Source organism: Xyrauchen texanus, chromosome 9 (assembly GCF_025860055.1).
Source record: "Xyrauchen texanus isolate HMW12.3.18 chromosome 9, RBS_HiC_50CHRs, whole genome shotgun sequence".
Taxonomy (NCBI): domain Eukaryota; kingdom Metazoa; phylum Chordata; class Actinopteri; order Cypriniformes; family Catostomidae; genus Xyrauchen; species Xyrauchen texanus.
Genome location: NC_068284.1, coordinates 10,026,126 through 10,041,574, shown reverse-complemented (window position 1 = coordinate 10,041,574; position 15,449 = coordinate 10,026,126). Strand labels below are relative to the sequence as shown.

The window sequence follows — 15,449 nt, the reverse complement described above, 5'->3', positions numbered from 1 at the left end:
GTTCTGAAGTGGGAATCGATTATGAAAGTGGTGGTGTCATGTATAAACTTCATCAGAGCAAACAGACTTAAACACAGGCAGTTCCAAGTCTTTCTGTCCGAGCTAGAGTCTTCTCACGGAGATGTCCGATGGTTAAGCCGGGGCAGAGTTTTGAGGCGTTTTTACGAGCTGCTACCCGAAATCAATGTTTTTCTTCTGACAAAGGGCACAACTGTCCCAGAATTGATCGACACAAAATGGAAATGGGACCTCGCCTTTTTAACAGATGTGACAGAAATGTTGAATGGCCTCAACGTGCAGCTCCAAGGCAAGGGGAAACTAATATGTGACATGTATTCCCACATAAAAGCATTTGAGGTGAAACTAGCACTGCTTGTGGGACAAGTGCAAAAGCAAGACTTCACCCATCTCCCTGTTACCCAAAGCCTCTCAGCTGAGAAACCAGTGGTCCCATTCCCAGCTGAAAAGTCAGTGGAAGCGCTGGAAATGCTGAAGGCGGAGTTTGATGTGCGATTGCGTGAGCTACATGTTCATGCTAAAGAAATCCGCCTTTTTCAGAACCCTTTTGCTGCTGACATTGACGAAGCCCTGCCTTCTTATTAGTTTGAGTTGGCTGAGTTACAGAACTGTGATGTTCTGAAAGACGCGTTTAAGCCCAACGGTCTCATTGAATTCTATACTGCCCTCCCTAACGAGACCTACCCAAACATCAGAAGGAATGCAATGAAGATGTCCACACTTTTTGGCACATATATCTGTGAGCAAACCTTTTCACGCATGAAACTGATGAAAAATCCAATGAGATCAAGACTCACTGATGAACATTTGCATCAGTCTTTGAGACTGGCTGTGACAGGAATCTGACATTGGACTTCTCACCAGCCAGAAACAAGCCCATAGTTCACACTGATTAGCCTAATACGCATGAGTAAGTAAATAATTAGATTTCAATAGCAATGAATATGAATAAATGTCATTACGATAGTAATAATACTCTTTTAATAGGCTATATATCACTTGATATGTATAGTGCATAAATAATAAATTAATCTAGCATTAGGAGGCATAATACTGTAAATCCATTTAAAATCATAATAAAATCTCCACAATAAATCACTCTGGCCCATGCCATTTTCTGTTAGACTACGGCCCTCCATTATAGAAAGGAAAAATGATGTGGCCCTCATAGAAAAAAGTTTGGGGACCCCTGTTCTATATGGTCCTCTTTGCGTTGATGTGATCTCAAGAACTCAAGACCCCATGGCAGTCACAGTTATGACATTTGGCTAACAATATATAGTCATATATAATGTGATCATAAAGATAAATAGTCTTAGGGTGTGTGTTCTTAATTCACATATACCTTAAGTAGTCATTTATTCATAGTTCACTTGGAATCATAATAAAATAGGGCAAAATGATCCTATATATATATATATATATATATATATATATATATATATATATATATATATATATTGCACAGGGATAGAATGACATGAAAAATAATATTTTAAATGTTTCAATATTTCCAAATACTTCAAACATGTCTATTCTTTTTATTTACACTGGTTTTAATATAATGCAGAGAACCAATTCTATTATATTCTAATTTATTCTATTCTATTATGCAATAGTAATATATATCTGTCCTACATTCTTCACGTTATGTAAAGGTTCTCCATATAAACCCACGACCCCTTATTTGCATGAAGGTATTTGAAAATGTGTTTCTCTACAGGAATAAAGATAGTGGACACCTCCTTCTGCGCGTCATTAACACTATATGTATGAATGAACCCTAAAACATGTGCCATTATATGAACATTAAAATAAAGTTAAACGGAGCACTTTGTTCATTATCAAAATACTCGCTTTCATTTTTGTGGGAGTATGGCACAACCCTCCGCAGATGGCTCACACATCACAGCTCTTCCTAGCTTAGGATTTTTACAGAGAAGAATCACTGACCTATAAGAAGCACTGGTCGGACCCCGGAGGTGCTCAGAAGGTTGTCGGGTACGATGACCGTTTCTCCTGCTGTGATTGGTTGGGGCTGTATGACCCCCGACACTGATGGAGGCTGTTGACTGGATAAGGTCAACAAAGAACCTGGAACTGAAGAGCAGCACCTTAATTAATGTATGTAAATATATACTGGAAACGAGAAGGTTAACAACAAACATACTGTGGATGAATATCTTCAACCTCAGACTCTCATCCTTTGTTAACCTGACACTCCAATCAATGCTGAAGAAAAGATAACTACGCTACAGCATCCCAAATGAATCTCCAAGGATCTCCAAGCTCGAGTCCTTCAGCTCTTTTGAAAGTATAAACCTTCCTAAATAATTCCGAACCTTCTTCAGTGACCTCTCACCCCTATTTCCACCCCTATGGATACAATGAATAAATAATCCTTGTAGATGGAATTTGTCTTGTCCCTTGGTCCTTGTTAAAGAGAAAGGTAATCAAATTTATGGCTGTGAGAAGCCTCTCTGCTCAAAGACACATACAAACTGGCTGCATAGACAAACAGCATGAAAGACTGTGTATGATTACATCACACCCACCAGAGCTGCATGCCAGTGGCCGGATGGCTGGTACAGGAACAGCAGTGGCAGGGACGGGCACTAGAGAGGTGGGGTGCCAGCTGCGGTGACGCTTTTTGGGTGGACCTGATGCCATAGCAGAAGATGCTACAAGAAAGACCAATTAAAAGAGAGAGTAACCAGTGGACTAACATTCATATTACAATGTTAATACAATGTTATTACAATGGTAGTACATTGTAATTACATATAAAAAGTTATTGCCCATGTTTATGCTTACCTGGGGCGTCCCCTGGTTCTGTGGCCCGATAAAGGCCATGAATAGGTGTGGTGAGTGGGTTTGCATGAGGGGGGCTCAGCAGACTGGACCGTCCATCTATACTCAGGCCATTAGTTAGACCATTGACTCGCAGAGCAGTGGGCACTGAACAACAAACCCAATTTATTACAGAAATTATTTTTATACATACTCAGTAATACATCCTGTATAAAACCATGATACCACTTTAGCCTAAAATGTATTAACGAAATGTACCCTGAGGTCAGTCACATTTCGCACATTATTGGTTAATGTCCACATTTCCTCTGACAAACTCCTGCCTAGATACAAGCACACACGAATTCAATAGGGAGGCATTCTCGCTCATTCTGAAGGAGAATAGGGGCTATGGAGCAAAGCATATTGATTTCCACTAACTGATGACATATTGATAAAGAACTGCTGGGCGACTTTCATCTCTAATATTCCTGACATATACACAATTAGAAAACATATGTGTTACACGTCAATTGCAAGGTGCTCGATACCAATCATAAATGTGTGGGGCGACCTTAAAAACCTTAATACCAAACTTCTGGTCTTATATTGATGATTCAGAGCGAGCAAATGAATGTGTGTGTGTCTGTTTGCAAACGTGTGTACAGGGGTTGTTATGTTTAAGCAGCCAATCCAAATGACCTTCGGAGGAGGGATTCATTCTGTCCTTTTGCTAGAGAAAGACAAACAATACTGCAGCTAAGCAACATCGGAGCCATATTGCAACCATATTTGGGAGGTGTCCAAACTAAGGCTGAATGTGCACCATAATCTCAATGTACATATAATAAAACATCCAGAACATAAAAAATAATTTATATTAAAGCTAAATTTAGCACCGAAACTGGATGTGAATGAAATGTTTTAGATGATTATATCACACAAATAAATGGAAAGGGACAATCAATTGGTATATTAAACTTTGTGTACATGCAGCTTTCATTAAAAACTATCAGCTAGATTTAAAAAAATTTTTACAGAAAATGTGCGTGGTGCTTGTCGCCAATATCCTAAAGTGTTCTGGCAGATTCACTAAACAGTTGCGGGATATTTTGTGCGTGGTATTTCAGCGCAAATATTATTCACTAACCAACTGCAATCACGTTTAGCGCGAAATTACGCTTCGTCTTCAATATTTAAATTAAGTTGTTGTCATTCCTGTATGTGACCCTTAACAGGAGCATCCCAAGGAAGAAGACAAAGTTGCCATTCCTTTCCATGCAAACACGCCTCAATTAGGATTCATTCAGAAAACTCAGAGCAATTTTCCCTGTTCAATTTACGTCGTGCTATTACCGCCAAATGAAAGTAGATGGTAAACGAATTTTACAAAAGAACGTTTGTGAATATTTTCAACTGATCAATTCAGCGGTAATTAATCAAATACTCGTCAAATGATGTTGAAGAGCGTTATAACCTGGCATATATTCAGATGAGCGGTGTTGTCAAGTACGCATTCTGCATGTTTAAGAGATGATCCAGGTGTTTGGATCAAAATGATGCTGTTCAGTTAAATATGGTGGTCTGCGGCATCCTCGACTATATTGCACTCAGAATCGGACTGCAAGATCAGAACTGCGCATGCAAATTGCATTTAGTAGTGAATTTGAGGGTGCGTTTGCGCCATTGTCTGATCTGCATATTTCCTTTAGTGAATTGAGCGTTAAACAAGGGCAGTTAGCGCATGCAACAGCGCTTTTAGCAGCCACAATTAATTCTTAGTGAATCTGCCCCTGAGTGTTTTTTTAGCACGTTGCTATTTGGTTGCTAGGGTGTTCTGGGTTGTTTCTAGGTCATTGCTAGGGTGTTCTGAGTGGTTGTTTACTGGTCAAAGTAAAAAGAGTCCATCCCCAAGTCTCTATAATATTCATTCTGGTTCATAAACATTCCTTAGGGTCCTCCTTCAGTGTTAGTCTATTTGGGACTTTTTACCCATTTAATCGTTGTCATGGAAAATCGTATAATAATTGATTGAAAAGTACAGGTCTCCTCAACAAGTCACATGATCTGAGGTATCATTCATGTCCGTAGCACAAATGGTGCGAAGTTTGTTCAAATCTCTAATCCCAAGTATGAGCAATAGTGATGCTTGTCTTAGCGAACAGCACTTAATAAGAAATACATTGACTTGTCAAATTGACCAACCCCTCAAAATCATAAAAAAAGTAAAAACAATGTAAAAAATGGTATATGGCTTGTTTAAGTCTGTTTTATTCAGCAATCTATGCTTCTTAAATCTCAAAATAAGTACAAAAATATATAATACCGATTGGTAATGTCTTGGTCCCATGGGTCGGTGTGTTCAACGGTTTGAGGAAGCACAGATCTGGCGTTCCAAAAATACCTGAGGAGGAACTGGACTGCAGGCGAGCCGGAGGTGAATCTGTTGGTCAAAGAAAATTCTTTATTATGAATGCAGCTTTACTTTTAGCACTGCTCAAGATAAGAAGAAAATATATAATATTGCATATGAGGATAGTTGACATTAAATACTTTTAGGAAGATGACATGCCTTATGACTTTTTAAAACAGCATTTCGCTAATCCCATTTACATTTATGCATTTGGCAGATGCTTTTATCCAAAGTGACTTACAGTGCCCTTATTACAGGGACAATCCCCCCGGAGCAACCTGGAGTTAAGTGCCTTGCTCAAGGACAAAATGGTGGTGGCCGTGGGGATCAAACCAGCAACCTTCTGATTAACAGTTATGTGCTTTAGCCCACTACACCACCACCACTCCATTAATTCCTTAATAAATGTTATGCATGCAGTTTTTATGAGCTATATTTAAAAGACACTAGATGGAATATTAGTACTAGTAGATATTTGTCACATGAAGAACCATTTCAAATGAAATAGCAAAATGGTGAAATACTTAAATGCCTTGTACATTTAGAAATGTTATCCTAAAATCTTGATGTTGATTCATTAAAAGTCCTTGGCCATGTTATGCATCAAACTACATTATACACTATAGCATATAATGCAATTAAATTCCTTAAAAGACTCAAAATTTGTGAGATCAAGACAAAACAATAAGCTCTTTTCTAAAACCTTAATGACTTTTTGCCTTGTAAAAAGCATGTTCTGGTCACTAATGGACACACTACTGCCAGCTGCCTCGCTCTATGAATGGTGTTGCAAGGAAGAATGAGACAATGACTTGCTTTCTTTCACTAAAAACACTGTTGGGTAAACACTGTGTCGCCTCCAGCCAGATGTCACCAAATGCTGAGTAGATTTTTCCCCCTCTTTAACCCCAGGTTTCACCCCCACCCCCGTACGTACCCATTCCCTAGAGCAGAACATGACCTCTGAGCAGACGATTTACAACCTAGAGTCCTCCATTGGATATAGTAGCATGTGTTATATTTATATAAAGCAATGATATGGTGCAGAGTTTAATTTGTGAGGTTTGCACACAAATATAAAAAAAAGATGTTTGTGCTTGCAACAAATCCCCAAATAGTCAGATTAAGTACTCGCTGGAATGGTTTTAGAACAATATTCTGTACCAAGACTTATAATATAATACACACACCTGAGAGGGGGAAGGGAGATGGACTGTGGCCATTTGTGTCTCCATTTTCTTTGCTGCTTAGTGAGGATGAGGAACTAGGCTTGGATGAAGAAGCACTGCTTGAGAAAGGCCTTGTCTTGCAATCTGAAAATTGAAATAAATAAATGCATTTCTTCCATACTGTTCTTCTACAGTTAATGTCAAATTAACCATCTCTCTTTATTTTAAATCAAAAGGGGTACATGAGCCATTTTCTGGATAATGTGTGGATGGTAGGGGTTGGATTTGATATGATTTACTTTAAAATGGCCTTTTACAATCAAATTTGCCAATGGCCTTTATATGTGGATGCAAGCCATTAACTTTGTTGTAATTTTGAGACCCCCCCCCCCTTACACATTATAATTTTTTGGCTAAATATAGAGGTTCTGTGAAGTCTTATGCGAGGTACCTTTCCAGCTGATGAGAGCTCCCTTGCACAGAGCACCCTGAGAGTTCTTCACCAGGTAGTACTTTAAGTGCTTCTGCTTCTTCGGCTGGGTGGACAACTTCAGGTTGATGTGATTGGAGAACTCTGTGAAGTATCGGAACCCTTTCTCACCACAGCCCACACAGTTCCCTGAAAATCCTTTACAAAAACACAGAGATATACCATTAGATGCTGTCAAGACTCTTCAGAAGGCCTTGATTTAAAGACGTTTGTTTGTACATTTATTTGTTTGTGAGTCTCATTTTGTATTTGATTGTTTGACCAGCAACTTGTTGTGTCCAACCAGGTATGATGCTACAAAGCATCAGGAGTTCAATCTCAACTCTTCCTTGTCCTAACCAGTCATATTGATAATGAATCACATGTATGTTGCATTCTTAGCATTGCCACAAGGAGTGCCATTGCGTGTATTAGCTGAAACTGTCATTTTCGACAATCAACTTGTTCTTTCAGGTCAACTACTGTCATGGCGGAGCAACGGCAATTGATTCTTGCTGAGCAAGTTAGTTAAAGTTTGAACATGTTAATGCAACCATTTTACAAACTGTTTTGCATTTCCTCACAATAGTTTTGCATTCCCTCCCAAAAAAATTTTTTTTTCTTCCTTTGCAACAGTTGGCATTACCTCGCAATACCTTTATCCATCCCTTTCGAAAATGAACCATGGTTTCCCTATAGTAACCATAGTTGAACTATGGTATTTGTATAAAACTATAGCAAACATGTAAGCAAAAGTACGCACATCCAATGGCAAAAAATGCTCAGCGTAGGCGTTCGACCAAAAAGAGGGTACATTTGTGGTTACTGATTTTACTAGTTGTAAAAGAAAAAAGTAATCACACCACCACACCAAAAATAGTGTTTTTTCTAAAAGTAACCATATTTTAACCATGATATTCGTAGTAATGAAAATCATGTTAAAACATTTTTTTTACTACAGTTTTGATGACCAAAGTTTAGCCATGCAACTCTGTGGCACAAGCTGATCTGTTATCTGTTAGCTAATCAGCTCGCTCACATGTGACACGTTAAGCCAATCAGCTCACGTGGTGTGAGCTGATTGGTTCTCTGACTTGTTATCAGGTAGCCAATCATCTTGCGTCTCTCTTCTTGTGTTTTAATTAAATGGTTTAATTTCGCAGAGATTGGTCTCGTGTCCGCCAAGACCAATATCCTTTCGATATGTCACACCCACATTTACATGCTAAATCATTCATAGGGTTGGCATGACTGAACTATAGTAACATCATGGTTAATTTGTGATAATATCCTTACAAAAATTAACCATGATTTTACTATAGTAAACCTGCAGTTATGTAAAAAAACATTGTTGTGTGGTAAAAACCATGGAACATGTACCACAAATTAATCATGGTGTTACTACACCAAACCTAACCATGTTTTTTGGCAGAATGATTATGACTTATTACAATAGTTTTGGTATTCTTGAATTATTGCTATTGTTTTACCACAAATATCATTGTTAAATTATGGTTACTGTAGTAAGACCGTGGTTTGTTTTCATAAGGGATAGATAAAGCCCAATGTATATTTCGGTTTTGATGAATGTGAATGCGAGCCTGTCAAAGTATACTTCATACGACTGACAGCATTCACAGGTGGTTGGCGCATGCATGTTATGACTGCAATGAGACTACTTCACAAAGACTTTTTAGGGGTTCCGTAATAACACAACCCACTTTAATGGCACAAAATGTTGTAGGTACAGTAACTTGTATTATGCTTGGTAGCTCCACCCACATTGAATCTAGCTTGTCCAAAATCATTTTCAACATAGCTCCATATCAAACATCATACATGAATATTTCCTTAAGACATAATGAGTTATGTCTAGTGCAACTTCATACAAGCCTGGAATCATATTGGAAAACCAACCTAAAAGTGCATTTTTCCCATTCTCATCTGGCAGGAAGCGCTTGTCCACTGCACAGACTAGAATGTGCTCTGGGATGCTGGGCGATTTTGCACCGACTAGCTCAAACCCTGCAGGAACCTCGATAGACTCTGTTGTCATGGAAACCAAGCGCAGATCCTTTCCTGCTTGACAGAATCCTAGGTACAGATGAGTTGAGTCAGCAACATAATGAGGCTACATGTCTAAAGATTCAGTGTTTACACAGCCAATGTTTCAAAGACACTGTATCTAGTTTTGTAATGTGCATTTCACATAAAGTGATTTATATCTATGGCACAGTGGATTTTATAAAAGCCCTTAAATGTATATGGTGTAATGTCTGCACCAATTCTATCACCATGCATAATTCCAAAAATAAAGACTGTTTTACATCTTTCAATGGTTGGATGAACAAAAAGTCACACCCCTAATTCATACCATTGGTTTTAGGGTTATACTGTTTATAGACTTCTCTGGGAAATCACCCTACCAATGACAATTACATTTTCAAACTAACAAATATTAGATTGGACATGGCCCTAATCTTTGCATAGGTTTGTTATTTTCCATACCATCAATAGTGCAGCAGCCATCAGGAGGGGTTCCCTGTAGGTAAGGCAACGGTGGACTGCTGGTGTCTGATTCGTCCTCATCATCCAAATCCTCAATGCAATTGGAGGGCTGGCAATTCACCAGCACATGGCTGGATGGGTCGGACTTCAGGCTCAAGTCTATTTTGGGTTTAATATCTAGACAGCATAACCAGAACTTTTTTTTAGATTCCACAAGAATACATGACTTCATGAGCTGTATGTGCTTTTTGATGGACATAATTCAGCTTCTTTGCCCAAGTTCAAGAAATACAATTTCCCCTACTTTGAAAAAATGTCAATTATGGAGGACTCATGAAAAATCAAGTTTATTTCTGTGATGACAAACAAGCCAGTGACCTTGCTTACCTTCCAGATTGTTAGGATACTGATCGGGCTCAAGATACAGCTGCGTGAATACGGGCTGTGGGTCGCCACCGCTCGATCTCAGCGAGGCCTCTATAGAGTTGTGAAGAGCCTCCTCAAAGCGGGCAGACTTCAGCTGCCCTGCGTACGAATTCCCCATAATCTGAAACAAAGAAACCAGACCATTAGCATCTGGAATTTGTCTGACGACAATTACATGCACTAGTCTTCTTATTTCAGTTATTTTTTGAACTCTTATGACCCTAATGGTCAAATTAGGAAACAGGATGATTCAAGAGATTCTTTAATGGTTATCTTTCTATAATGAAGCCTTAATGTAATTTTCAGAAGGATTGCTCATATGAGATTTCAATTTTACCCTGAACAAGGCTCCCTACCTACTCCCTACTTCAACGAATATAGTCCTTGAAACCCATTTTACTGGAACAAACAATTCAAGCACATGTGCATGTGTATGAGCTGTTTGTGATGGGTTTCAAACCATTGGAAAAAGCTCAAATGGAAAGGAAGGCTTCATCCTATCTTTCTGAAATCTAAATTCCAATAAAAAGGGATAGTTGTTCACCCACATGTTGTTCCAAACTTTTATGACTCTTTTCGTTCCATGGAACACAAAGGGAGTTATTAGGCAGAATGTTCGCCTTAGTCACCATTCACTTTCATTGTATTAAAAAACATGCAATGAGAGCGAATTGTGACTTTTGCGAATACATACGAATGTACAGGGTTGAGAAGGTTACTTTTAAAAAGTATTCAGATACAGATTACAGAATACATGTTGTCAAATGTAATTTGCAACATATTCCGTTAGATTACGCAAGGTCAGTAACATAATGTAAATACTTTGGATTACTTTTCAGCACTGGAAGATTTTTCACTTGTTTTGACCATAAACATGTAAATAAAGTAAATAAATACACTTCACTGTAAAAAAAGAATCTCTAAATAAACCTAAATATCTTACGTGGTTTTACTTCTAAGGGGTTAATATTTTTTAGATATTTTTACAGGAAAACAATATTTTAATTCTCACTAAGAATCACATTTTTTATTTTAGGTCAATTATATTTGAACCTACTATCACAGGTTTTACAACAGAAAAAAGGTATGCTCTAATGGAATTTTTTTTCATAGAATTCATTATACAATTTTATCACACCTGGTAACAAATGCATGTAAAGGCAAGAATTTTTTTTTAGCTAAGCATAATGCTAAACGTTCAAATGACAATTTATACAAAGTTAACTATTTTTTGCTGCTCCAAACTTCAAAACCCCACAGAGTGTACATGACTACATCCTTTTCTGACCGTATGCGAATTCTGTTCATAGAATAAGGCAGAAAATATATTATTTTTATTTTTTTATACAATGTTGAAGGTTACATTGGTTAGCATTTCTTTTGAAAATACCCATACGGCATAAAAAACATGGACATGGCATGTAATTGTGTATTTTTGCATTTATGTTTCATCTGTCAAAGCGGTTCTAACTGTTTTATTTTTTTTGTTAAGCTGTAGAAACATGATGTAACTACTCTATTAAGGGAAAGTTCCTCAATGACATCACATCCACCTTTTCACTTGCAACACGGTGAAAGAGCTGGTATGCCAGAAACACATCATAAAAATGTGTTTCACCTCTGTTTAAAAGCTCCTCAGATTGCATCATTTATATATAGTAGACTAGATTTCAATTAAATAAATTACAATAAAAGGAAATCTAATCTTGAGCTAATTTTGGCACATGTGTGTCCAATAAAAGCGATCGACTATAAGATTATCTTTAGTCAGAAAAAGCAAAAGCAGTCCACCTTAAGACATAATAACCATCTCATCTGTTAGGTCATCTGGTCTTACCTGATGTTGTAGTTTTCCTCCCATTTTCTCTTTTTAAACAATGTTTATTAAAACAATAAAAGCTAATTTGGTTTCAAATTTGGATAGTACAATATAAGACAAGAAAACACAATGATGAAAATTTGCTTTTGTGATACACACTGTAAGGTTTTTCCTCAGCAAACGTGTACACCAATTGTAACAAAGACATGCATGTGAAATATATAAATAATACATATTTCCAGATGTGATGCTTCATTAATTCTATACGATAAAAGCAAAGAGCAAAATGTTAGGTGCATAAAATCTCCAGCAGTGAACAATGTGAACATTTGTGCACTTCTGAAATGGACTCTGCTATGATCATTCATGTAACACTGTAAAGGAAGCTGCTATACCTTTAAATTTGATTTCTTTAGCTATAGATGGACAGGATCATCTCTTCTCCATGGTATATCAAAGTTAAGCCGCAGAGATTTGCGGTATTGTCATCATGTTAAAATACTCCCCGGACCTACAGAAATAGGTAAGCAAACAATGAAAACTCACAGTAAAAAATAACATATTACATAAAATTTGTTCAAGCATGTCATATATTTATAATGCCAACACATTTATGGTTTGTGGTTTGCAGTTATATACAAAAATGCAAGAAGGAGAATGTCCAGGAGAAAGAAAACTCAAATAAAAGCATTGAATGGTGCATGTATTGCCATACGAATGAAGACTATAAACTGAGTATTAACCCTGGTGTTATCTGAGATCAGACATTTGTGTGTAAAGTAGAACAGATTGCAGTATTCCTCAACATATGTAGTTGTTAACTGATAATGGTGAGGGATGAGTTACAGTATGACATTATGACCTCAAGGGAATGTTTGTGGAATGCATCAAGGAAAGAAACTCCATGCCTCTTACTTCCAGCCCAAGATAAAGACTGATGAGACAGGTTTTATTCTTTTGGCCTGGTAAAAACAAGACTGAAATTCAGTAAATCCATCCATCAATCAGTAAATATGACCGAAGGGTCATGAGCACCTTGATCACATCATGGAAATATATGACCAAAGAAATTAGTGGAGCATTAATATGGAGCATTTACTTATTTACAAATAACGAGGATTTTCTTGATCGTAAAGGGAAAGTTCACTCAAAAATTTTAATTCTGTCATCATTTATTACCATCAGGTTGTTCCAAAAAACTATTAATTTCTTTTATTCCACTGAACACAAAAGTAGATGTTAGGCAGAATGTAAGCCTCCTTTTACTTTCATTGTATTGCAAAAAGATGCAGTGAATGTAAATGGTGACTGAAGCTAACTTTCTGTCTAACTACTATTTATCTCCCTTTTGTGTTCCACGTAAGAGAGAAAGTCATACAGGTTCCAAACAACATGAATGGATAAAATTTTTTTTTTTTTAATCATCTGTGAAATATTGCTGAATTAGCATAATATATCCAGTTTTACTAGTCGACACAATGATTTGCTTTAAATAATTACTACAAAAAGATTTAATGTTATATTTAATTTTATCCAAAGGTTGCATACCAATTATAGATCTGCGTTTCATTGAACTCAGAGTGCTCTGTGAATGATTACCAAGAAAACCAGATATCATTTAGACAGATACCTGAAAACCTTCCCCTCCATGAGTCTCCACAATGGATTTGAATTCACAAATACATTTTTTAAGTTGAAATCAAAGAAATCCAACTCCATTCCTGTAGATAAGGTGGCAAAATGTTGGTGTGAAAACACCATCTGAACTTGGCTCAAGAGTGCGCATTGATGCCGTACTGTGAATCCTGAACAACAAAATAATAAACTTGGACACCCTGTCCCACAATCAACTTACTGGGAGTCTGTTTGGCCAACTTTCATCATGGTATTGTGGTAAACAGAGTAAAAGTGAGATAGCAGCACGAAAGCATAGTTCTGTATTGCCTTCAGGGTTCCCAGGGTCCAGTTTGACTGGTAATGGTGTTAAATGCTAATGTGGACATGCCTACAGAATGCCCTGCCTTCAGGCCAAGAGCTGTTTTTGGAACACACAACTAAGTCCCACACAACATACTGCATCCATGCAGGTTTTCAGATTTCCTTTTAAAATCTGATGTCCCCAAATTTCATAAGACACTGAAAGCTGTCATGATGCAGATGCACATAACATACATTAAAAGGGCCACTGAATGTATTATTTACAAGGAATCAAAGATAATTTATTTTGCAACTGCTTTAGAGTTAGTAGTAAGGCTGTAGACAAATTCCACACAAAAAAGCAAATGCTGAAGCTTTTTAAGCCTAGCAAACTGAACGAGTGTTTAGGTAATGCATTAATAAATACTTTACATCTAATCAAGGTCTTTAGCACAAAAAGAAACTCCAATGGTGTTGAAAGGTTGACCATTCTGCTACCCAACTAAAGAAATCAAAAGCTTAACAAACCTAAACAATGAGATCCCAGAATAACTAAGAAAAACACCACTCTTTCTGTAGACAAAACAAATCACGGTAGACATAATAATGCAAAGCTGCAAATGTTCTCGTACATATCAAACAATGTTTGTTTTGTCTTAGATGAAAATTTTGCAACAATGTGTTCCAACACATCCAACATTTGGAGGACATTTCAGACCACTGATGTGATAGCTACGTGAACTCTCTGACTTTGCAATAAGTTTGACATTTGTAAAATAGGTGCAGGACAAACAAAAGTTTTAGATTAAAATGTGCCACTTGGCTGAGTTCAAGTGTGGAAGTAAATGTAACAAATGCGGTAACACTACTTTCCCACATTGCACTGTTACGCTAAAGGCCTTTTACAGTTTATCTCAGTCCACTCCCTCTTTTGTTCCTTCCTTATCTGTATAATTACATTAAATCATTGACAATGAGGGAGAAGAGCTAGCTTTCAATGAACTTCCATTGAATTAACAATTGTCCCTTTTTAATTCACAAAAAAATGGCTTAATTCAAATTAAGAACAATCCCATGCACAAAAAAACACTAAAAAGCAACCCCTTAAATAAATAAACAAATAAAAATACAAGTCAAATAATGTCATTATAAACATCTACATGTGAGTAGCGTTACAGTTCTCAGCATTAAGTTTGACTCAATCATCAACACTGACCAATTCACACCAATTCAAGAACATTCATTAAAGGAAAGAGAGTTTAAAGAGCAAGACTTCAAGCAGGGGGATGGGAGACAGATCAGCTAAGAGGAAAATGCAAATATCTTTAAATAAATGGGGTGCTAAAAGCCATGGCCATGATAGCAGGAGCCGGTGAGAGTCAAATAATCTAACATGATGCTTCTGTACCTTTTATAAGCAGCCAGGGTGTGGAGTGTGCCTCAACAATTCCCACTGTAGACCTTAAAGAAGATCACTTAAGCACTGAGAGCCTATTTCCATAGTGAAAAAAATGTCCTTTGGATATCCAAAACAAGAATGTAACAGTATTCCTGCTCCCTGGTCATGACAGTCCTAAATTGGGCCAGTAAAGCCTGATTCCAGGAACTTGCGTGGAGCCACCTTCTCTGTCCTGTGCTCAGTGGCTCTGGATACACTAACTCACACACACTCGCATACACAAACACCAGGCCCTCCCCCATTCTACTTGCCCCCTCCCTCTTTTTGGGCATTTGCTCTGTGGGGCAAGAGGAGCATTCTCTCAGGACTCATTCATCTTGGCCCTTGCTGACCCCCTAAGGTGACAGATGCTGTTGTGGAGAGGGCCATCCTGTCGGACTCACCACAATAGAGGCGAGGCACCTCCGTGCACCACACACGTGCTGAGTTCGCCACGCGTGAGGCGCAGATGCCCCTCTCTC

General features: G+C 37.6%; 1 protein-coding gene across 4 annotated transcripts in view; it reads right to left on the bottom strand.

Moving 5' to 3' along the window:
- The window catches only part of greb1l (GREB1 like retinoic acid receptor coactivator), an 80,718-nt gene that overhangs the window by 21,205 nt on the left and 44,064 nt on the right, over positions 1 to 15,449 (bottom strand). For 3 of the 4 annotated variants that reach the window (XM_052134446.1, XM_052134449.1, XM_052134448.1), the window contains 10 exons: positions 12,008 to 12,123; positions 9,755 to 9,914; positions 9,368 to 9,544; positions 8,777 to 8,953; positions 6,842 to 7,018; positions 6,412 to 6,534; positions 5,135 to 5,251; positions 2,833 to 2,976; positions 2,574 to 2,699; positions 1,972 to 2,118 (listed from right to left, as the gene is read on the bottom strand). In XM_052134446.1, the coding sequence (XP_051990406.1) occupies positions 1,972 to 2,118; positions 2,574 to 2,699; positions 2,833 to 2,976; positions 5,135 to 5,251; positions 6,412 to 6,534; positions 6,842 to 7,018; positions 8,777 to 8,953; positions 9,368 to 9,544; positions 9,755 to 9,911 (1,345 nt within the window). In that variant the 5' untranslated portion in view covers positions 9,912 to 9,914; positions 12,008 to 12,123. Of the gene's footprint in view, positions 1 to 1,971; positions 2,119 to 2,573; positions 2,700 to 2,832; positions 2,977 to 5,134; positions 5,252 to 6,411; positions 6,535 to 6,841; positions 7,019 to 8,776; positions 8,954 to 9,367; positions 9,545 to 9,754; positions 9,915 to 12,007; positions 12,124 to 14,937; positions 15,138 to 15,449 lie in introns of those variants that run through there. The other variant, XM_052134447.1, reaches the window with a different exon arrangement.